General features: G+C 54.9%; 9 protein-coding genes across 9 annotated transcripts; 5 read left to right on the top strand and 4 right to left on the bottom strand.

The window, feature by feature from the left end:
• Positions 1–257: 257 nt before the first annotated feature.
• On the bottom strand, positions 258–1348 carry JCM15063_005347 (v-SNARE domain-containing protein; the record flags this gene model as incomplete). Its single annotated transcript, XM_076679723.1, has 7 exons — positions 258–288; positions 345–401; positions 459–520; positions 587–868; positions 930–1040; positions 1118–1176; positions 1249–1348. The coding sequence occupies 7 exons, from the start codon at positions 1346–1348 to the stop codon at positions 258–260; spliced, it is 702 nt and encodes a 233-aa protein (XP_076533123.1).
• Positions 1349–1689: 341 nt separating this feature from the next.
• Positions 1690–3209, top strand: JCM15063_005346 (uncharacterized protein; the record flags this gene model as incomplete). Its single annotated transcript, XM_076679722.1, has 4 exons — positions 1690–1695; positions 1763–2089; positions 2146–3038; positions 3107–3209. The coding sequence occupies 4 exons, from the start codon at positions 1690–1692 to the stop codon at positions 3207–3209; spliced, it is 1329 nt and encodes a 442-aa protein (XP_076533122.1).
• A 253-nt stretch (positions 3210–3462) lies between these two features.
• On the bottom strand, positions 3463–7148 carry JCM15063_005345 (uncharacterized protein; the record flags this gene model as incomplete). The annotated part of the gene is made up of 8 exons (XM_076679721.1): positions 3463–3847; positions 3929–4054; positions 4131–4390; positions 4473–4800; positions 4866–5137; positions 5198–5653; positions 5721–6867; positions 6934–7148. 8 exons carry the CDS (start codon positions 7146–7148, stop codon positions 3463–3465), a joined length of 3189 nt encoding a protein of 1062 aa, XP_076533121.1.
• A 99-nt stretch (positions 7149–7247) lies between these two features.
• Positions 7248–10167, top strand: JCM15063_005344 (DEAD/DEAH box helicase; the record flags this gene model as incomplete). The annotated part of the gene is made up of 9 exons (XM_076679720.1): positions 7248–7322; positions 7397–8315; positions 8386–8550; positions 8618–9138; positions 9205–9356; positions 9432–9543; positions 9620–9882; positions 9952–10004; positions 10091–10167. 9 exons carry the CDS (start codon positions 7248–7250, stop codon positions 10165–10167), a joined length of 2337 nt encoding a protein of 778 aa, XP_076533120.1.
• A 1324-nt stretch (positions 10168–11491) lies between these two features.
• On the bottom strand, positions 11492–12027 carry JCM15063_005343 (thioredoxin family protein; the record flags this gene model as incomplete). The annotated part of the gene is made up of 4 exons (XM_076679719.1): positions 11492–11527; positions 11599–11788; positions 11857–11868; positions 11939–12027. 4 exons carry the CDS (start codon positions 12025–12027, stop codon positions 11492–11494), a joined length of 327 nt encoding a protein of 108 aa, XP_076533119.1.
• A 468-nt stretch (positions 12028–12495) lies between these two features.
• On the top strand, positions 12496–14748 carry TUB4 (gamma-tubulin; the record flags this gene model as incomplete). Its single annotated transcript, XM_076679718.1, has 12 exons — positions 12496–12511; positions 12578–12610; positions 12676–12851; positions 12924–13016; positions 13085–13174; positions 13243–13533; positions 13606–13761; positions 13826–13981; positions 14055–14315; positions 14375–14490; positions 14559–14616; positions 14689–14748. 12 exons carry the CDS (start codon positions 12496–12498, stop codon positions 14746–14748), a joined length of 1506 nt encoding a protein of 501 aa, XP_076533118.1.
• Positions 14749–15476: 728 nt separating this feature from the next.
• Positions 15477–18140, top strand: JCM15063_005341 (ammonium transporter; the record flags this gene model as incomplete). Its single annotated transcript, XM_076679717.1, has 14 exons — positions 15477–15490; positions 15580–15708; positions 15874–15927; positions 15998–16098; positions 16165–16294; positions 16362–16464; positions 16531–16594; positions 16664–16823; positions 16898–17090; positions 17156–17269; positions 17344–17362; positions 17439–17598; positions 17686–17791; positions 17859–18140. 14 exons carry the CDS (start codon positions 15477–15479, stop codon positions 18138–18140), a joined length of 1629 nt encoding a protein of 542 aa, XP_076533117.1.
• A 327-nt stretch (positions 18141–18467) lies between these two features.
• JCM15063_005340 (uncharacterized protein) lies at positions 18468–20280 on the bottom strand (the record flags this gene model as incomplete). The annotated part of the gene is made up of 9 exons (XM_076679716.1): positions 18468–18545; positions 18625–18639; positions 18701–18740; positions 18817–18930; positions 18992–19151; positions 19226–19326; positions 19406–19807; positions 19870–19977; positions 20036–20280. The coding sequence occupies 9 exons, from the start codon at positions 20278–20280 to the stop codon at positions 18468–18470; spliced, it is 1263 nt and encodes a 420-aa protein (XP_076533116.1).
• A 622-nt stretch (positions 20281–20902) lies between these two features.
• Positions 20903–21860, top strand: JCM15063_005339 (uncharacterized protein; the record flags this gene model as incomplete). Its single annotated transcript, XM_076679715.1, has 5 exons — positions 20903–21001; positions 21214–21328; positions 21397–21525; positions 21648–21769; positions 21849–21860. 5 exons carry the CDS (start codon positions 20903–20905, stop codon positions 21858–21860), a joined length of 477 nt encoding a protein of 158 aa, XP_076533115.1.
• Positions 21861–22661: the final 801 nt, after the last annotated feature.

Genomic DNA, 22661 nt, shown 5'->3' with positions numbered 1-22661 from the left:
GAAAGGGAAGTGGGGCCGAATCGTGATCGGGCGCCAAGACTTTTCTGCATCCATCATCCATCCAGACTCTCTGCCCGGTGAAGGGCGCGTCGCGCGTGGGAGAAGAGTCGAGACGCTCGGAAGAACGTTGAACCGATTCTCCTGCAGCAAGTAAGTCAGGGTTCAAATATCGTTGAGCTCGCTCAATCAGAAGGTCACAGGGAGGCGAGAGAGGACTGACACATACATTACAACAATAACGTCACGTACTCAGGCAATCAGAAGAGTTTCGAGAATAGCACGTATAAGCTGTCGCGGGCGTCACCGTCAGCCTGAGTCCGGCTTTCGGAACGCGCAATACGTACATCAGGAACACCAAGATGGCGATAATGGCGTACGTCACGGCCTTTTGTTGTTGCATTCTGTGGAGGCAAGAGCCTGAGACGCCAACGACGAGCCGAGCGCGTGAAACGTTTTACCTTCTCACCATCTTCTTGAGCGTGTTTGCCGCCCGATCGACGGATCCGTCCGCCTCGTACAGCTGGTACGCAATTACGTGCAAAGATGAGTAAGCCTAGTCAGCTTCGTGATCGAGATGGCAGCTCACGGTGTCTCTTGTCCGGGTCAGCGTGTCTCTCTGACCGCGTAGGTTCTCGAGGATGCCGGTTCCGAGGCCCTCGGTCTCGATGGCTATCCTGTGGCTTTCCTCGAGGCGCTTTTGACCATCTGCGAGCTGGTCAGTCTGAGACAGGAGACGGGCGTGCTGGGCATACGCGGGCGAAGGCGTAGCGCCAGGCGAAGGACTTCGCGACTGCATCTCGATCGCGGTATGGGAAGCAGCCGGCCTGGAGAGGAGGTCGTCACGATCGGCACTTGCTTGGAGTGATTTCTAGGGTGGCACGCAGGTCAGCGCACGGCTAAGTCAATGGGCCTCGAGACGAGCATCTCACTAGGCCGGCTTTCTGCTTGTTGACCTTGGCCTTGTGCTCGCGCAACCTGGCCTGCAACACTTGCTTGTCGCTGTGATCTGCTGTCTGCACCTCGACCTCCATTTGCGCAACCTGTCCATCCGGGGTGAATTCGAGAGCGGGATGAGCTCGCGTCCTCGCGCGCGGACGGCCGGATTAAAGCAGCCTACGATCTCGTCTGCTTCCTCTAGTTCACGTTCAATCCGATTAAAGACAGCCTTGCGCTCCTCTGTCCGGTTCATCAACGGTGCTCAGCCATCGGGTGGAGCTGCAACGCGGCAAGTGCACCGCCGCAACTGACCTCCTCTCAGTTTCGTTGCGCCTCCCTCGAGCTTGTCGACGATACCCTGTACGAGAGAGTCGAGATCGGTAGCATACTCCTGGAAGATCCCGGCATCCATGGCGGAGAGTTCGGCGGCAAAGTTGAAGGATGACTCGTCGCAGCTGATGACAGTGGGAACTCTATGAGACTCGCACAGGTGCTTGTACTGTCGGAAATCGTGTGTCAGTGTGCGGCTGATGTACAGCGCGTCGAGTCTTTCGAGAATGGCCAAATCCAAAGAAGTCGCGGTCACCGGTTCACTCTTCCGTATTCCAGCTGTTCGCTCCATCTGACGCGCCGCCCATCGACGACAGCTCACTGAGCCACTCTGGGCGCGACCTGTCCTGCTCGACTCTGTCGGATCGGGACTCGAGTTCGCTCGAAGGCGGTGTCGCCTCTCTCGGTTGACCTCTCACTATCATGAGCGTACGTCGGGACGAAGTTGACAGTCTCGTACGAATTATCGTGCTGACGCAGTATTCGTCCTCGGCAGTCCTTTGCCGCGCTCCTCGCCGCTTCCACCTCGAAGAATGCTGCCAACCAAGCCGCGCTCGTCAAACAGGAGAAGGAGCAACAGGCTCAGCAACGCAAAATCGACCTCGAGAACCATCGCAAGGCCGAAGAAGCGAAACGCGCAGCAGAAGAACGCAGGAAGGAGCGCGAGGCGAGAGAGGCAAGAGAGGCAGAGCAGGTCAGGCTGCGGAAACAAGCTTTGCCCAAGACGAACAACCTGTATCAGCTCAAACAGGAGAGGATCAAACGAGGCTTGAACCCAGATGGCAGCGAGGACCATCTCGCCGGACCTCCTGCTCCTCCCAAAGTGAGTCTTTCCGGACCTCCATCTCTCGTCAACATGCTGACGTAGCTCTCAATCAGGCAGTACAGAAGCAGTCCTATACTGAACTGCTCAAGGGCGCCACCAAATCGAGGGCCTCCCCGTCCGCAAGCTCGGCCAAGGGCAAGGGCAAGGCGAAAGAAGCCGAACCCGTGGGGCTCACGCGCGAAGAGAAGGCAGCGAGGAAACGAGACGCCCTCTTCCGAGACGACGAACCTTCGAGCGGTGCCTTCGCCCTCGCCAAGTCGATGAAGGCGCAACACCAACCCAGCTCGCCCAAACCTTTGTCGAACGCGATTGCCTCGACTTCAAAGCTCGGCTCGTCTGCGGCTGTTCCCAAGTCTCCCGCCTCGGCCCTCGCGAAGAAACGACACCTCGATGTTCCCTCGAACCCGAAATCGACTGCATCCTCGCGCTCGTCGTCCGCTTCTTCCGTCACTTCGAACCCTTCGAATAGCCAAGGCGGTTCTGCTCGCGACCGCCTCAAAGCCGATTTCAAACCAAACAGTCTGCAAAAGCTCTACACCGTCAAACGCGATACGCGAACGATCGAGGAGATCGAACGAGACCTCAAAGCAAAGAAGAACGGTACAAACTTGGCTCCGGCGAATCCACCTGCGCCGAAACCTTCTTCCAAATCGAAACCTTCTCCAGGCGGCTCGAAACTGGCGACCTCTATAAACCGTCGGCGTTCGCGTTCGCCCTCCTCGGATTCCGACTCGGAGACGAGCGACTCGTCGATCGACCGCAGACGTCGCGACAAGAAACGGGTGCGAAAGAGCAAGGGCGATCTGAATGACATGCAACGGGATGCGATCTGGCAGATCCTCGGCAAGAAGAGGTCGCAGTACACTCAACGAGACTGGGACAGTGATGAAGACAGTAGTGACATGGAAGCTTCTGGCGCGGTTGTGCTCGCAGAAGAGCGACGAGCGTGCGTTTCCTTGCTCCTGAATCAACGCATCTACCTAGATATCTGACTACTTCAACCCTTCTTTGCAGTGCTCGCCTTGCATCCAAGGAAGATGCCGAAGAGCAAGAACGGTTGCGGGTCGCAGCAGAGAAGAAAAAGCAGGCGAAAGCTTCCAAGGGAATCGCTCGCTAAAGACGCAAAAACGCAACTCGTTCGCCCTTGCATTGCATTGCATTGTCTTGTTGTACCTCATTCGGCTCGTCAAGCCCTCATGAGACACGTGTACTATGTCTCTCGTACCTCGCAATGTAGCTCTCTGTGCATTTTTGACGCTTGGTCCTCGTCTCGCATGGTTCACATGAAATACGGAATCGTCTGCTTCCTCGGAGGCTCGTTTCTGATCTAGGAGTTCTAGCTGCGTGAAACAATAAGATACAGATTCTTCTCATTTCCCAGATCCCTGTGCCCGTTTGATCAATTCCTCGATCCCAACCGGTTCCGCTTCTCCATTCGTGGTGCCCATTCCGGACGACACGATCCATACAACATCAGATTCCAGGTAACACAAGACGCCACCTTTGCCGTCGACGTTCTTCGACACTTTGTACAAGGTGTGACCTTTTGCGGTGGTGCGACCCGTCGCGAGGAACAACAAGTTCGAACTCGAGCAGAAATCCTCGACGATCGATTTGAACGAAATCTCGGTACCTGTTGTCGTGGTTGGTGTCGCACTCGAGAGAGGGTCTTTGTTCCGAGTCGAGGATGAAGACGAAGGTGTTTTGCGAGAAGACGAAGATGATTGTTTCGGCCGGAAATCGGGTTTCTTCAATCTGATTGGGACCAAGAATTCAATGGAAGTCAGCTGAGACCGCAGATAACAAGAGAACACGAGTGCCGAATGGGAAACTTGCCGGTATTTGACGTCTTCTCCAAGTGCCATCGCTTGGTTCATGAGGTCCAACCCCTTCCGGAAACCTCTCGAGACTCCTGATAGCGCGACCACATCCTCGGGGAAATACGACTTCCACCAAGAGTACCTGTCATAGTCCCAGGGGTGTCAGCTATCATACACAGGTCGAGAGGGAAAAAATGGGCACGAAGAACTAGACTTGCCATTCTGCCACCTGTTCGAGGTTGACGCCGGCGCTCTTCAACCAGATCCACAGGCTCTCGCCCCACTTGCCGAAAAATTCGGTCTCTAGCAGTTGACTCAGCATGGTAGACGTCAACAATGGTTTCCAGACCAGCACGGATTCGAGAGGCTGCAAGTCTTGAGCACGAGGGTTGATGACGAGTTTGTCTCGCAGGAGAGTGCCGAGAGCTGGCAAAACGTTCTGAAGCAGAAGGGTATCCCAGTCGGACTTCGAGAATGCCTGCATATGCCAGCGAAAAGCGAACCCAAGTCAGTACAGGGATGCACCCGACGCTGTACGGCGAGAGAGAGATGTAGCTTACATCGCGCCAAACTTCGAGCCCTTGAGGTACACCTTCCTTTGCCTTCCAGCCCGTCTTGATCCAGTTCCTGACCTTCCTCTTGCATTCGTCCAACACGTCGCCCAACCTCGTCTGATCGAGCAGTTCAAACCACGGGAACACAATCGTGTGCAACCCAGGCATCTGGTCGAGTTTGTACTTCGAAACGGACCATGTTTGCACCGTCTTCGACAGTTTTGGAATGACAAGTTGGTCGAGGATGTTGTCTTGAAGGAATCTTGGCAGCAACGGGAACCAATTCGTCAAGAGGGCAATCGCAGGCGCAGGCTCGAAGCCATTCCAGTCGTTGCTAGTGACAAGCATTGGGGATCAGTCAATCACATCGTCCTAGAAAAGAGGCCAAGGACAACTCACTTGATTGCGCTACGGATCTTGGGCAACCAGACAGTCCACATGAAGCTCTCAAAGGCAGTCATGGTCCGTTCGCCTTCGTTGGGTTGTTTTCGGCGTCTCGGTGGTGGCACGAGATCCGTCTCGTTCCCGTAAACCTCGAGTTCGGTAGGAGCTGTGGACGTAGTCTGTTGGGTTTGCTTGTCGATCAGGAAATGCTTGCGGTACATCTTGAACTGGGCGATGCACAGTGTCGGATTCTCAAGCGGGTTCCAGTCCTGGAACACCCTGCGGCACTGAGATTTGAGAATCGGGTAAGTCGTGCGAGATCCTGTCGCGGAACGGGAAATACTCACTATCGGAGTAATAGCTCCAACGACAACCTCATCCAACCTCATCTCGACGTATTCTTGTCCAAGCATGCCCAACAAGTCATCAAACTCTTCCTTGAACACTTCCAAGCCCCGACTCATCTCGTCGCGATCACTGGTGCCGATTTCGTAGTCACGGCTCGCGGTTGCGACTGCTTGAGATTCCTTCTCTCGGACGCGTTCGACGAGTTGCAACACCTTGCGCACGGTTTCCAATTTGGCTTGTTGACTGTCAACGCCTCGTCGGACTTTGGCTTCTTCGCTGAGGCAGTACTTGCGGCGGTCGATCACGCCTTGACCTTCTTTAGCGAGCGAGCGCAGGTTCGAACTGAGCGTCGAAGTCAATAGCGTCAAGTTGTGCCGCAACTCGGGTAACCGGGTCGGGTCGGCTGAGCCTGCTCCAAACGCTGGTATCGAAGACGACAGGGTTTGATCCGGAAGCTGTCGAGAAGAACGTTGATCAGCATCGCTAGGATTGGGCCTACCGAAATGAAGAATCTAGACATACGGCATTGCCCGACAGATCGACCAACAGTTCTCGCGGCAGATTATCGCTGCCTCCGCTCTCCGCAACCAGCTCCTCGTATGTTTTGAACTCGGTGCGCGGTTTCTTCTCCTTCTTCGCGCGACCTTTGCCCTGCGGAGTCGCCGTCCAGCTCTTCTCCTTCTTCTCCTTTTTTTCGCTATCGCCACGCGTGAGCGCCTGAGGGTCTTGTTGCTCCTTCTCGCCTTTCAACTGTGCGACCGTGATCCCTTTCCGCCTCGCTTCCTCTTCCCAACTGGCGTTTGTGCGCTCGCCGCCGCTGATACCTTGACCTTTCTTGCGCACCTTTTGTCCTTCTCCCAGTGGGACGACGATACCGGTTCCATCCTTGCCCAATCCCACGCCCGACTGTGCCGACCACCCCATCTTCTCGAGCAACTTCATACCGATCGAGTTGGTCGAACGCAACGACGAGAAGTGTTGGTGCTCGGATCGCGACATGGGTTTCGCGGCAGGTTTCGTCGTCGACGGGGTCGGGGGAGCGGATGGGAGGAATGAGCGTTTCGCTGGCGGCGCCGCTGCTGCTGCCGCTGGCGGGGTCGAAGTCGACGCTATCGGAGCGAGGGGTGTTGGAGACGCAGGTGGGTTGCCGTTCAATTCCTGTCGCAGCGTGTCTAGTAGCGTACTTGACGGACGCGAACCGATGCCGCCATGGGCGGTAGAAGGTGGGGGTTCAGTCGATGCGGCAGTCGCTCTGCTGAACATGGACATGGAGCCAATCCCGCCTCTCGAGGGTGCTGCCGGATTGTTCGCGCGTGCTCGACCGATACCGGCACGAGAGGATGGCTGACCCAACCCTCTCGGAGCGAACCCAAGCGACGATAGCGTCTCGTTTGGGGGTTCGCTTGGGATCGGTTGCTCGCCGCGGTCGAGTCCCGGTATCGGTGCAAGGTCTTCCTGTTCGTCATTTTCGTCCTGTTCCGCGTCTGAATCATGTCTCGATTCCTCGCCTTCTGATACGTCGGATGCTGCCGCGGAGGACTCTGCCGAGTCGAGTTCCATCGCAAGATCGTCCTCATCCTCACGTGCGGGTTCGATCGCCTTTGCAGTCGCGAGGTTGTCCACTTCGGGAGCTTTGGCAGATTGTCCTGCCGCAACGAACGACTGCCCACTGGGATGCGAAAGGACAGGCGAGTGAGCTGGACGACTCGAGGAAGGAGCGGCGAGAGGGACTCACGCGAGGTAGTCTTTCCGGGCACCGGTAGTCGATCGACGAGGTTCGGGTTCGGGCTGGTCGTCTGCCCAGATGCCGTAGGTAGCGTCCTCAACGAGCTGATCGCGCGTGCGTTTCTTGCCCCTGACCCGTTCCAGGTCGGGCTCGTCGAGGTCGGATGCGTGCGAGTCCGAGTCAGAACCGTCGTCCATCAACTTGGACTTTTGCCGACGCGCCATCGTGCCGAGCTGCGGTTGACAATCGAGGTTGAATGAGAGTGAACCGATGATGACAACCCGCTCGCTCTCTCCTCTCTTGATCCAACTCTCGCTCGAGCGATGCCACCCAAAACACCCTTGTCGATCGAACAGATCCTCGAGCAGCAGCGCAAGGAGAAAGAGGCGCAATCCAAAGTACGCCGCCAGTCGCACTTCTCTCCTCGCTCGCGCAACCCGTATCGACACTGACGACGCTTGCTGTCACCCAGCCTAAATTCCTGACCAAGCAGGAGCGCCAGGCCCTCGCACTCGCGAAACGTGCCCAAGAGGTCGAGCAGCAGAAACAGCTTGAACTTGACCAGCTCGAACAACGCCAGCAGCTCGAGCAGCAAGCCCGCCAGTACGCACCCGCGCACTCGTACTCGCAACGACCAAGTCACAGCTACCATGGCGTTCCCCAAGGACCGAGACAACAGCAGCGGCCACCCCCGCCATCGGCACCCTCCTCGAGACCTTCAGACGCCGCTCCTGCCCCTCCTCTACCCCCTGCCGATGCCCCTCCTCCACCACCTCCTTCCGATGCGCCTCCACCCCCTCCGCCTTCGACCGAGAAATTGACCCTCGCCGAACTCGCCCAGCTGAATCAATCGACCGCAACGGGTCCTGTCATGAACGACAAGCTCAACGCAGAGCGCTACTTGGGTCAGAAACAGCCCGACAAGCGCAAAAGAGGCAAGAAGGCAGGCAACCAGGGTGGACAAGGCCGAGGTGGCAACCACAACAAGGTCGAGTTTGACTGGTCCGCCGCAGACGACACGGCCTCGTACGAGGTCGACCCCATCTTCAAACCGTTCATCCCGCAAGTCACGTCGAACAAGAACTCGAACCAGGGTGGCAAGTACCGCCACGACCACGACGACCCAAGCCACCACGACCAGCGCGCGTCTGCCCCAAATGGGAGTTCGAATGGGCAGGCTACGAGGGTTGTCAGTTTGTTTGGACGCGGCAAGCTCGGAGGGTTCGATGCCGACGTCGAGTCGCTCGTGTCGAGGAACCGGCGCAACAAGCTCGCAGCCGAGGCAGCGGGATCGAGTAGCTCTGCCGTGCACTGGAGCGAGAAGAAACTCGAAGACATGCGCGAGAGGGACTGGAGGATCTTCCGCGAAGACTTTTCGATTTCGGCTCGAGGTACGCCTTTCCTCTCGTTCGTTTCCCCCGCGCCTGTCTCGTACTGATTTTTTTCGTTTCCTGTCCCAAGGTGGTCACATTCCACTGCCACTGAGGTCTTGGCAAGAGTCGTCGATTCCTCCGCAAATCTTGGAAGTGATCGAAGAAATCGGCTACAAAGAACCATCCCCGATTCAGCGACAAGCCATCCCGATCGGTCTCGAGAACCGCGACCAAATCGGTATTGCCGAAACCGGTGCGCTCTCCACTATTCTCTAGCAAGAGGACAAAGATCCTGATTCGTCTTTGCCGCCACTGCCCAGGTTCCGGTAAAACTGCCGCGTTCACGATCCCGATGCTGTCGTACATCCAGCGGTTGCCTCCCTTGACGGACGAGAATCGCTCGAAAGGACCGTACGCGCTCGTGTTGGCGCCAACGCGTGAACTTGCGCAACAGATCGAATCGGAAACGAACAAGTTCTGCCGGTTGCTCGGGTACAAGTGTGTGTCGATCGTCGGAGGCAAAGCGATCGAGGAGCAACAGTTCAACATGCGCGACGGTGCCGAGATCATCATCGCGACGCCAGGTCGATTGAAGGATTGTTTGGAGCGTTCCGTGCTCGTATTGGGTCAATGTACCTACGTCGTCATGGACGAAGCAGACAGGATGGTTTCGATGGGATTCGAGGAAGTCTTGAACTTTATCCTCGACAGTCTACCCGTGACCAACTTGAAACCGGACACGGCCGAAGCCGAAGACGGTACCAAGATGAACATGGTGATCAGTGCTCCCCAAGGTATGGAACAGGAAGTTGCGCCGACTCTTGCGCTGTACCGTCAAACCGTGAGTGCCTTTCGTGCCACTGCTGGTAACATGAAAAGGGATGCTCATCTGGTTTCCGTTGCGCAGGTCATGTTCTCCGCAACGATGCCACCTGCGGTCGAGCGGTTGGCCAAGAAATACTTGCGGCGTCCAGCGATCGTCACGATCGGTGTTGCAGGTCAGGCCGTCGACACGGTTGAACAGCGAGTCGAGTTCATTGGCAACGAGGACAAGAAGAAGTAAGGCAGCATCCCACTAGTTTCACCTCGACTCGAAGAACCGAGAAACTGACTTCCGCACTGGGTGTTGACTAGGACGAGATTGATTGAAATCCTGAACAATGGTGGATTCGAGCCTCCGATGATCGTCTTTGTCAATCAAAAGAAAGGTGCCGACGTGTTACAGAAAGATCTGCAACGCGCTCGCGTAAGTACCCTTTTGCCCCTTGTACGTAGGGTATCGAGGGCTGACACTGGGACGTAACGGCCTTTTCTTCCCATAGTGGAACTGTACGACGTTGCATTCTGGTAAAAATCAAGAACAGCGTGAAGCGGCGCTCAACTCGATCCGAACGGGCGAGAACCACGTCTTGGTCGCGACCGATCTCGCCGGTCGAGGTATCGACGTGCCGAACGTCTCACTCGTCGTCAACTTCCAAATGTCCAACACGATCGAAGCGTACATCCACAGGATCGGTAGGACGGGTCGAGCCGGTAAAACGGGAGTCGCGATCACGTTCTTGAGCGATTCGGATCAGGATCTCATGTCAGTCCACGCGCGGCTTACCTCAAAGCTCGGACAGATGTTGACATCGTCCCTTCTTTTTGGAAACAGGTACGATTTGAAGCAAGAGATTTCGAAATCTCCGGTGTCGAGGTTGTCTCCAGGTTCGTTCCCCTCGCTCTTCTCAGTCTCGAGATCCCGCTCGTCTCCGTGATAACCACATGGCTTATCTTGCTTGTCTCGTCTCTAGAACTGTCGAGACATCCAGCAGCTCAATCGAAAATGTCGAACGCGATGAAGCGGATGGCTCAGGATATGGAAGATTAGTAGTTCAAAACAGACAATTTTTGCCGATCCTGAGGTCAGGTGGCGGTAATGCCAGTATTCCGCTGAAACACTTTGAAAGCAAGAGGATCATTGCATTGTCGAGCATAATCGTGCCTTGCCTTAATGTCGAGAAAAGGATACCTGGGTGATCTAGGTGAGAACGCTTGTGGACGAGTCTTATGCAAGGGCTCGTGGGTTTTCTTAGTGTGAGTACATTCGGTAAGGTCGCCGGACCTCCTTTCGCTGTCGATCCAAGGTTGCACCTTCTCTGGCAGGGACCGTGCATTGACAATGAGCGAGCGACTGCGGGTTGTACGATGATTTCTCCCGAGTAACGTCTCTAATACGTTCCCAGCGGGATGTCAGTATCTGCTTCAACCCAGGTGTCACCGCAGGCATCCTCCGCGAGAGATGATAAACGAGCTTTCCCAGAGCTTGCGATCGAAACGCTCGCTGCAGCTGTGCTGGCTTTTCCGTCTCACGCTGATACAAATTGATTTCATCTGGATGTATACGGCGTCTCGAAATGTGGATTCTTCATGTCGAGCAAATCTGGGTCTGAGGACCAGTGTTGAACCATCCCACGATTTCTCCAACTATTACCAATACGGATCAGGATCCTCCTTTGCTTATTTATACATGGTGGGCTGAAGCAACGAAGTGACACTGCCTTCATGACGTTTCACAGACACTTTTAGAGGCGTACTTGACGATCAAGTTGATTTCAGCCTTGAACACACGAGCCTCGAGTCGCTGGATTTTTTGCCCGTCCTTGTAACCCAGATATGACGTCTGAAACGAGTAGAGCCTGGTTCCATTGACAATTTCAAGATAAGCCTGAGCTTTGAGGCACCGCAAGACCTACCGCGATCCATGCGAATAGCGTACGAATCGGAAGTGGTGCAGTGGACGTTTCGAGGCGTGCGTGCGCCGAGACGCTGTCAGAATCGCTACTTTATAGCGGCCACAGTGGATCAGCGCGCCATCGTAGAATGAAACTGTTCCTTGTGGCCAAAGCTGAAAGTGATCTGTAGGCTTTCAAGTTGGGGACTTTTGGAAAGTTCTCTCGAAAATAACGGGAGAGATGGCATGTCCGCATCGACTAGCCACCAGGCGTATGACAGGTCGCGATAGCTGTCGCTTCGATGGCAATGATACACCCGGTGGTCGGACGTGGAACGACACAGCAGATCGTACGCAAGAAGAAGCAGATTGAGATCGAGCGATCGGGCCTATACTCCAAGATATTCGCGGCATGGGAAATGACTGTATACAGTTCAGACTGCGACTACTACTGCTCGATGATTGGTTCGATTGCACAAGATTAGGCCGAGTTTTCAGAGTGGTGCTTGATGGCATCCTGTTGATCACGAAGCAAGGATTTCGGTTCAGAGACATGCTCGAGCAGGGAAATGAGGGAGACGTGCTTACTCGGAGCTTGTTGGGGTCAGCGCCGACGACTTTGCCGATCTGCTCTCCGTTCTTGAACAGGAGGAACGTGGGCATCGCCTTGATGCCGACCTCGGCGGCAACCTCCTCTTGGCTGTCAACGTCGCATTTGAAGAAAGCAATGTTCTCGAACTGGTCCGAGAGCTTCTCGAAAACGGGTCCGATGACTTTGCTGCAATGCGAACGCGAGGTTGTCAGACCTATTCGCGGCGTAGAGAAAAATCCGCCAACACGACTCACCAAGGTCCGCACCTGAGGAATCCGAGCGATCATAGTCAGTGCCAATTCGAGCAAACGGGGATGAGCGCGGGAGAAGGCGTACCAAGTAGCCCAGAAGTCGATGATGGCGATCTTGTCTCCACCGGTGGCAGACTTGAAGGTCTCAACAGAGTCGATAGCAGTGACAGGCATATTCTGTCATGTGTACCGCATGTCAGGTCGACCGAGTGATGCGGGCGCGCAATGCGAGAGAGTTTGCTGTCATCAACTCACCTGTACGTGAGAAGTACGCAGGGACAAGATGGAGTGCAGAAGGAAAGGGATCAAAGCGTGCGTGATCAGCTGTCAGGGATTGTGTTTCGTTGGCGTGCTCGCTTACACAGGACGGGGTGCGGAATGAGGAAAACAAGATGAGGTGAGCAACGCAGTGCCACTTAGTCGCCAATTTGTCACGTCAGATGTCGAATATTTGGGAGGGTCGATATTCGTCTTTGTAAACCCAAATAGCGCTCTAGACACCACTTAGCGTGGGCCAGAAAAACGTACCGAGATTGAAGACGCACGCGGTCCCCTGTCTCGTCCGGGCGTTGCGCGCACGCGCGTTTCGACTATTCCGACAACGCACACCGGTGACCACGACGCGTCAGCGATTCGAGCGTGATGCCCAGGGAACTCTGTATGTCTGCGCCGGGTCAAGAAAGCGCGTCTTTGGCTGACCGTTCCGAGGTGTTGAATCAAACAGTGACCGTCTCGGCAGGACAGGCCGGCAATCAGAGTCAGTCCCTTCTACGCGACCATTCATTCGCGGTCAACTGACTGGAATCGTACTCGTGTGGAAAGTTGGAAGCGAGTTCTGGGCGCAACTGTGCGCCGAGCATGGCATCTCGCATGATGGTATGCTGGAGGACTATGCCCTCGCGCCAGACGCCCCCCATGATCGCAAGGACGTGTTCTTCTATCAGGCAGACGACGAACGCTACATCCCACGAGCGGTCATGATCGATCTCGAACCCCGAGTGCGGCGGAATTCTTCCTCTTCCACCCGAGCTGTCTGCGAATTCAGGCTGACCTCTTTAGGGAACTCACAGGTCCTGAACAACATCCGAAACAGTCCATACAAGAACTTGTACAATCCGGAGAATTTTTACTCGTCGCCTGACGGAGGAGGAGCCGGAAATAATGTACCCTTGATGCCTCGCTCACGCCTGACAAACTCGGAACACTGACCAGAATCGAGGCTACATTACAGTTCGCGAAAGGACATGCTGCAGGAGAGCTTGTGTGGAACGATATTGCAGAGATGCTCGAGCGCGAGGCCGAAGGGAGCGACAGTCTCGAGGTGCGCCTCTCTCGTTCTTTCACCTTCTTCGTCTCCAGAAGTCTCAGTCTGACGTTTCTCGGGCTTAGGGAATCATGTTGATGCATTCGATTGCGGGTGGAACCGGCTCTGGACTGGGCTCTTACGTCCTCGAACGCTTGTCGGACATCTTTCCGAAAAAGCTCATCCAAACGTACTCGGTCTTCCCGGATGCCGGATCGGGAGATGTCGTCGTACAGCCCTACAACTCGCTCCTGACTCTCAGACGCCTGACCGAGTTTGCAGACTCGGTCGTCGTGCTCGACAATAAGGCGCTAAGCGGGATCTGTCAGGATCGACTGCATGTCGGCGAACCGAGTTTCGCACAGACAAATCAGCTCGTGAGGCATGTCCTCTCTGTGATCGTCTCGCTTGCTCGCAGCGCTGACAAACAGCACCCCTTCCGGTCTCAGGTCTCGACGGTCATGGCGGCGTCGACGCAAACCCTGCGGTATCCTGGATACATGAACAACGACCTAGTCTCGATGATTGCATCGCTCATTCCAACGCCAAGATGTCACTTCTTGACAACGAGCTACACCCCGTTCACGAGCGACAAGGTCGAGCAGGTGAGCTGACTTGTCAATTCTGCATACGCTGCTTCGATGGCTCTCTGACCAACATACTATACAGGCACGAGCGGTACGCAAAACGACAGTACTGGACGTCATGAGACGGTTGTTGCAACCAAAGAACCGATTAGTGTCAACCTCGTTCGCGAGCGACGCCAAGTCCGCTTGCTACATCAGCGTTATGAACATCATTCAAGGCGATGTCGATCCTACCGACGTGCGTTGCAGAGGCCTCCCTTCTCGAGTCGTCTGTGATGCTGATCTGACGCGAGCAACGCTACCCGATGTAGGTACATAAATCGCTCGTGCGAATCAGGGAGAGGTCGCTCGCGTCGTTCATCCCATGGGGACCTGCATCAATCCAAGTCGCGTTGACGAAGCAATCGCCGTATCTCGCATATCGCAATCGAGACAAGACGAAGGCGGAAGAAGACGAACAGAGCGAGCGGGACAGCCAAGCTGCGGGGAAAGGCAGCAAGGACGCGAGGTTGGGAATGCGACCACCGCGAGTCAGCGGATGCATGGTCGCGAACCACACCGGAATCGCTTCGGTACAGTTTTCTCTCCAAGAAAGCAACATGCTAGCGCCTGACTCCCGCATATTTCGCAGCTCTTCATGGGTCACGTCAAGCAGTACGACAACATGAGGAAAGTCAAGGCGTTCTTGGCCGAATACAAGAAAGAGCCAATGTTTGAGAACGGATTCCAAGAGTTCGACGAAGCGAGGTCAGCGGTCCCATTAGATCAGATCCCGTCTGGATCCTAGAGACTGATCCCTTATCCTCGATTGACAGGGCTGTCGCCGGTGAACTGATAGAAGAGTACAGAGCGGCAGAGAAGGCAAACTATGTTGTAAGCACGAAAGTCCCAAGGTTCGGAAATGTTCTGTCATAGCTGACTATAACTCGAACGCCATCCCTTCAGGACTATTGTGCACCCAATGCGGACTCTGCGACGGACGCCCGACAACGGACGAGAGCCTGATCATGCCGTCGCCGTGTTCCTTTGAACCCCGCCTCCTCTCCGCTCAACATCTTGTTTTTCCCCACGCTTTCTTTCACTCTGATATCTAGACGTCATGTACCGTATTGTATTACTGTAGTGTACGCTGTCGCATTTTGTCCTTTTCTCTCGTGGAATGCCGGGATTTTATTGGCCAGAGATAAGGCGCGCTTGTACCCGAGGTATGTAGTGGGAAAAGATTTCCTGTTTCCCGCATCGGGTTTGTTGTGAAGTTCACATCGCTCGAGTTTGACAATGTCCGACAAACTCGGACGACTTTGGCAGTCCGTCTCCTGGTCACTTCGCCTGTCAGAATACGTTCGGACACAAGAGAGCGAGACAGCGATTGACTGCATAGAGATAGAGGGCCAGCGCGTATTTCAATATCCGAGATCGCTAATCGACCCGAAATCTTTTCGCTCTCTCTCACTTTCTTCCTCGCTCGTTCTCGGCACAACCTCTCCAGCTAGCGCCTTCTACCGACTCGTTCACGGATAAGAAGTATCTTCACCTTCTGCCTGTGTATACCCACGCACTCGAAGAATCGCGCCGGACCGACCCGAACTTTCCTTGCCCGAAACCGCGTCAACGCGTTCCGTCAAGCGCCTCTACCGACTCAAGGAGCAGCCAGAGCTCCGTCTAGAATCAGCCAGAAGTAAAACAATCCGAATCAGAGGAGGAAACGCATCGAAAGAAGCCTACTCGGAAACATGGTCAACATTACGTTCGCTGCTACTTTTATCTCTTACGGTCTCCCTATGCTAGCCGCTGCAGAGACGGGCAATGCTGAATCTTTAGCTTTCATGCTCGCAGCTATGGCAACCTGTTGGCAGACTCGGCGACGCTCGAGGCAGGAACACCCTACGCAATCGCACCAGGCGGAACCGACATGATTGTTACGTATGGAGACGGCAACGTAGCCAGTTATGACCCAGGAGACATGTCAGTCATCACTTCTTCCCTCGACTGCGTAAACGAGAAAAGAGTCGGTCGAGATGAGAATTTCAGATGGACGATAGGCCGAGAAATTGGCGTCGGCCTGTTTGGATCGAGCACTTGGTATTATAGCATCAGAAAAACTGATCTAGTTCGACTTTGTTCCGACAGCGCATGGTTGTTGACATGTACCGCTCTCGTGTGGCTCATGATTCCTGGAGTCGGGTTAGTCTTTCTCTCCTCTCAAGCACGGTTGACGCTTGAGCCCTGATAGCTGACTCTCGGGCACCACCAGATACCTGTATTCCGGTCTGGTGCGGAGAAAAAACGCGCTCGCGGTGCTCTTTCTTACCATGCTCGCAATGGCCATCATCTCGTTCCAGTTCTTTTTCTGGGGTACGTGAATTATCTGCATTACTGGTGTGCGGAAAGTCCCAGCGATCTGACTTGCGCCTACTGCAGGCTACTCGCTGTGCTTCTCGCCCACCGGTGGACCGTTCCTTGGCGACATGCACTTCTTCGTCCTGCGACACGTTTATGAGACCCCGGTCCCTCAAGCGAACAACAAGGTTCCTCAAGTCGTGTATATGATGTACGTGCCCACGAATAGGACATTGAGCTGCGGGCTCTCTGAGCTGACGCCCACTTTGACCGAACAGCTACCAAAACATGTTCGCCGCGCTTGTGCCCGCAGTCTTCATTGGCGCTGCTGCCGAGCGAGGCAGGATTCTTCCAGCTTGCATCTTCTTCTTCTGCTGGAGCGTAAGTTTGGGAGCGCTTTCGAGCGGGACCAGGGTGGTACTGATGTTGCTCTGTTCTTCCGTTCAGACGCTTGTCTACGATGTCATTGTTCGCTGGGTCTGGTCTCCTGAAGGATGGGCCTTCAAATACGGTACGTCACCCGAAGGCTTCGATTTAATGCTCAAAGGACGCGCCTGACGGTTTTTATCGACATTCAAAGGTGTGCTCGATTATGCCGGAGGCGGTCCGATCGAGATCTGCTCTGGAGTGACGGGACTTGTCTATTCGATTTTCCTCGGCAAACGGAGAGGCTTCGGTACCCACATTCTATCGTTCAAGCCTCACAACGTGTCTTTCGTCATCCAAGGTACCATCTTCCTGTGCGTCTTCCCTGACTGGATTTCTGTTTCAAGCATTGCATCAGGACTGACACTTGTTATGTACTCTGAATCAGCTGGGTCGGATGGATCGGCTTCAACGGAGGTTCCACGTTTGCAGCCAACGTCAAGGCTGCGATCGCTATCGTCAACACGAACCTGGCAGCCGGATTCGGAGGATTGGCATGGATGCTCCTCGACTGGCGGTTGGAGAGGAAATGGAGTGCGGTCGGATACTGCACCGGCGCGATTTGCGGGCTGGTCGCGATCGTCAGTATCCGTCATTTTCTCTCATTTCGAATCCTGACGTACTCATCGTATCTTCCCATTTGCAGACGCCCGCTGCTGGATTCGTTGGCTACGGTCCTTCGATCTTCATCGGAGTCATTGCTGCTGCCATCTCGAACGCCCTCACAACCCTCAAAGGCTTCTTCTCGTTCGATGATGCTGTGAGTTATCGTGTGAATGCCGAGACGGCGCCAACTGTGACTGATTGCCTTTATTTCGCTCTCGTGCCTGACAGATGGATATCTACGCTTGTCGTGAGTAACCGATTCCTGTCATCGTTTCTCTGGTGCTTTCAGAGCTGACGCTTGTCCTTCTGCAAATTCTCTTCAGACGGAGTGGCTGGTATCGTCGGACTCGTCTTTACTGGAGTCTTTGCCCAAGCTTCGATCGCCGCAACGGATGGCTACACCGTTATCGACGGAGGATGGCTCGATGGCAATTACATTCAAGTTGGCAAACAGCTCGCTTACATCTGCGCGGTTTGGGGATGGTGAGCCAAACTTTCTTACCCGCGTCATCGAGCGAAATCCTCTAAGCGAAAATGAGCTGACAAAGATGATCCGTTTTGGGTGATCAGGACTTTCGTGATGTCGTACATTCTCATGTTCCTCATCAACTTGATTCCTGGATGCAAGTTCCGCACGGACGAAGAAGGAGAAATCATTGGTGTTGACGAGGTAGAGGTAAGCGTGCTTTTTAACTACGTGACAGACAAATCATGTTCTCATACTCGTCCTTTGTGCGAAACAGCTTGGCGAATTTGCCTACGATTTCGTTCACATCCGCCGAGAAGTCGATTCTTCGCAAGGACTACCGCGCATTGCTACGACACATATCAAGCCTGCGTCGGTACGATCGTACCCCCTCGAGCAAGTCGGTGATGGCGGATTGCCTTCGGAAGGAGTGACGAACACGCGGGAAGCCGTCAACGGAGCCGCCGCCCAACACGAGGACATTGGAGAAGTCGCGCATCATTACGCAAATGGAAACCAGACTGGCGATTATGAGGAGAAGGCGATTAAGGGTCAATAAGATAGAGCTTCCTCCCTTGTTCCTTCTCCTCGATCTTTTGTTGTCCCTGGTTCTCAGAGAGATTTCGCGCAACTCCTAGTTCTCCATATTACTGCTCATACAACAGGTCCTGATACTTTGAGGTCCCTCCTTGTTTGTAATTTTGACGCATGTCCTCTCTTGTCGTAATGTAATTACTCTTGGTTTTGCTCTCTCTCGTGCACGAACTGCAATGGCTCTAGAAATTCCAGAACCTTCAATCGACCGGAGAAGGTCGTTACAGCGGAATATTCACATCACAATCGTTACAGACAGAGCACAGCGACAAGCATTGAAAGCATACAGGTTTCAAAGTTTCGAAGGCGGCAAGCTTGCGTGCGGAACATGCACGAGACGATCACGTTTGAAATCCGCAAGTGACTGGAACTGGGGGCCGCGAAAGGGAAAAAGGCAAGCTGAGCTTTCTGCCTCTTCAGGACGTCAGTCGATAGTTCGAGGAACTCACCCCTCCGACATTCATCTGACAGGCGCAGAAAAGCCATATGAGCGCCATAGAGCCCATCTGAGAACGGGAAACTCACGAGGATATCAAAATTTGCCAGCAACGATTTCATGACATGCCTATGTCGGTGCGCAAAGAGGCGATCGTCACGTCAGCCGGTTGCTATTCGTGCAGGTTTCAAGGAGACTACCTCACTTGACGGCAGGCTCGCCTCCGATGCTCATCGCGTATACGTACAGACGGCCGACGAACACCATCTTGGCGCCGAGCGCGAGCGCCTTTGCGACATCGGCAGCTTCGCGGACCCCTCTGTCCGCATGATGAGGGGGTCTCAGTATCCTCAACCAACGAAAAGAGCTCAGCTACTCACGAGTCAAACATGACGGCAAGTTTCTCGCCGATTCCAGCTTGGATGATGGCATCGAGAGCATCAAGCGAGCCGATTGCTCCGTCTACTTGACGTCCAGCGTGATTCGAAACGACAATTCCGTCGACGCCAGGAATCGATGCTGCACGTTGAGCGTCGGCAACTGCGCAAGATTAGACTGCATGAACAAACGCCTCGATGCTTTGGAAAGGTACAGCTTGACTGCTCAGACCGCACCACTTTGTATCCCTTTGAGTACGAAGGGTTTGCCGCCGCTGAGCTCCTTCCACTTGTTGATCACCCACGGCAATTGCTCCCAGCTCTTGGCCTTGCCGTGCCTGAATATGAAAGGACGGTTTCAAAGTCAACAAGCTGCAGAATGGTCGTCTCTCGAAGGTAGTTGGAATTCGCACAGACCAGACCTGATCAATCCAGAATTGACCCGCCTCTTTGCTTTCGAGCTCGATGCCTCGCTCTCTGCACATTGCCTGAAACACAGGCAGGGCCTTGCCGAGCTCGTAACCGATTCCGCGGTAGAATGCATAGTTGGCATTCGAGATGTCTCCATGGCGCCACGCGAGTTGCCAAGTGTCGAGAGTCAAGAAACAAGCTTGGTACCCATGCTCAACGGCTTGTTTGAGGAGGTCGATGGTCAACTCGTCATCGGGAGGCCAGTACAGCTGGAAGAACCTCGTGCCACTTTGATTTGCTTCTGCGACATCGGCAATCGACTGCGAACCAGCGGTCGAGAGGCAATACGCGAGATTAAGATCTCGCGCGACCCTCGCCGAGTTGAGCTCGCCGAGAGGATGATAGATCCTGTACTCAGTCTGGGTATCAGCTCAGGGTAGACATGTGACTGGACCGTGTCTGATTCGCACTTGTTGATGCCGATTGGGGCGAAACCGATCGGTGCGTCGAACCGGAAAGTCGAAGTGCCGAGCTTGAGCGTGCACGACATGTCACGCTGGTTCGTGTCAACGAGCATGCTGAGTCAAGCGGTCTCGTCAGGAAGCAAGCTCTGCCCCACGCAGGAAGCCGACGAACCGTGGCACGAGACGCCAACGATAGAACGCTTCGCGGTTCGCATGGTGAGTCCAGCTCACGCCGGCGTTCGAATTCGAGTACAGCCAGCCTCCTTTCGAGACGGTGTCTTTCGCCTGCCGTTCAAGGTCGTCGGGATCGGTTGAGAAATTCGGGAGCTGTCCTGTCGTTGCGCCCTCGACGAAGATTTCGCGCTGGTACTCGCTATAGTACGGTGTCGATCGCGACGGGAGGTTGTCCTTGTTCATCGCTGTGAGAAGAGAGAGACCTGGTAGAAATGCAGAGAAGTCCGGACAAAGTGGAGGCAGAGAGCGAAAGAGCAAGGCGCTTGCGCACGATGACGACCTGCGATTGGAATCGAGCCGAAATCCTCCGCTCTAATTGTAGTCGAAGCCCCACCTGATGCAGATCGCAGGCGATCGTGATCCAGTTGGTGTAGTCCTGAGCTATAACTCGCATGGGGATTTCCAATACGAATCGCTTCGAGAACCGAACGGCCTACTGACTCGGAGTCAAAGTTTGGGCGGGCGATCGAGACGCATCCATCGCCGCCGCGCATCAGACCAGAGGCATTCAAAGCGAAAAGCATTACAGGCGATCCGATTCGACGAGAAAGCAGGCTGCAGGATACCGCTTGAGTTCGGCATGGTCGCGGTACGGGCGGCTAATCGGCAGCTGCCCGTCTTGGCGACCTATAGCAAGAACTCAATCGCAGTAAAGCTACCGTAAAAGCGTATAGGAGAGCGAGCGAGAGGAGCAGAGGTGGCAGAGCAAGAGAGATAGAGAGACAAGAGACTCGCCATCAGAATCTCGCACGCTTCTGAACCTTTCCCCTCGTCCCCAGTCCACCGCCTCTACCTGTCTGCGACCATGTTCCGCACTTCCGTCGCCCGTGTCGCTCGCGCAGTGCCCCGCCAGACCTCGGCCCGCCTGGCGTCGACCTCGGTTGCGCCCGTGCAACTCAACAACGTGAGTTGATCTCGTCTCTCCGGATCTCGTCTGTCTCACGCGAGCCGATCCAAGGGGCTGACCCGATCCATTGTTACTGCATCTCTCTGCGATGACCCTCTCTATCTATCGATCCCCGTGCTCTCCGACTCGCTGCGACTTCTCGTACATTCGCCGACCAACCCGCTGCCGCGATTTCCCTCGCTTCCCCCGCGGCTCTCGCGACCCGGCAGATCGAGGCGTCGTGGAAGTCGCTCACTCCGGCAGAGCAAGAGCAGACCTTCAAGCACCTCGAGGAGCTGCAGAAGAAGGACTGGAAGGAGCTCTCGCTTGATGAGAAGAAGGCCTGTACGCTGCCTTACCGTCCCGCGCTGTCTCCCGTCTCCCGCCCAGCGTGCTGACGAGATCCATTGCAGCGTACTACGTTGCCTTTGGTCCTCACGGCCCTCGTGAGCCCATCAAGGCCGAGGCCGGCAAGACCGTTGCTGGTGTCGCCGCTGCCGTCGCCGTCGGTGGTTTCATCTTCTACCTCCTCCGACGAGGTGGTACGTTACTCTCCCTACACTCGTCGGTAGCAAACTCGCGCAGACCATCTTAGCTGACAATCTCTTGCCTATCTCTTCCTCGTTCACGCGATGTCCCCCTTGCCAACCGCTCGACGCAACAGGTGCCGAGACTCCCAAGACGATTTCGAAGGAATGGCAAGAAGCGACGAACGAGATGTTGAAGGAGCAAAAGTCGGACCCTTTCACCGGTCTCGGAAGCAAGGACTACAAGGGCAAGGGACAGGTCAGTTTTGCCGATTCGAGTTCGAACCCGCCTCCGTCAGCAATGCTGACCCTGATCACATGTTTGCACATTCGCACAGGTCACTTTCTAAGCTGTGGCTTGAATTTCGGAACCGCCCCATACTTTTCCTTTCTGCTCTTAGCTCTTTCATCTTTATTTCTCTCGCTCTTTATCTCTCGCCCACCCAAAAATCGCCTCTTCCCGCGCTATCTCCCGTCTTGCACTTTTGACAACTGCCTATACACCTCGATTTTGTCCTCGTCTCTCTCGCCCCTTCTGGTTCGACCTCTCGCGCATTCCAAGCTCGCTTTGCGTTCTGCCTTCCACTCTCCTTCCGACGACTCGCAGCGCAGCTTTGATCGTGATCCGCGCAGTTCTGGCGAATCGTTGTCGTGCTGCTCGATCGGGTCAGGGTGGGAGACTTTAGCGGCAACCGCATCGGGTCTTTCCGGAACGTGGGAATGTTCGAGCTCGAGGTGGTGGTCACGATCGAAGGAGGAGGGGCGTTGTAGACTTTTTTTTTCCTCTTTCTTCTTCATCCTCTATCTCTTCTTGCTCTGTTTGACCCAAAGATGTGCAGTGAGGGCAACACCAAAAAACATTCTGCATACGGCAACTCCTCGTGGTCTTGTCTTTGAGAGGACGGGCTTGAGTGGCTTTGTTCACTGCCGTGTGATTGGGCAAGATCTCTATCTTCGAAAGTGACATGCTCGCGCGCGTGGAAGAGGGGGTCGGAGAAATAACCCCTGTTCCCGCACGCGCGCGCAGTCAACCCTTCTTCTTGCCCCTCTCGCCGCTTTCCTGCCTCATCCCTCTCGCCAACCCGTCCGGCAATCGCGCATTCCTGCTGGTCTGCGTGAACCCCGACTCTGAATCGACCGAACCGCGCAGC

The sequence above is a fragment of the Sporobolomyces koalae genome (assembly GCF_050403365.1).
Source record: "Sporobolomyces koalae JCM15063 DNA, S_koalae_JCM15063T_v1_ctg26, whole genome shotgun sequence".
Classification (NCBI taxonomy): Eukaryota; Fungi; Basidiomycota; class Microbotryomycetes; order Sporidiobolales; family Sporidiobolaceae; genus Sporobolomyces; species Sporobolomyces koalae.
Note: the sequence above shows the minus strand (reverse complement) of the source record. Positions and strands in the feature narration are given on the sequence as shown.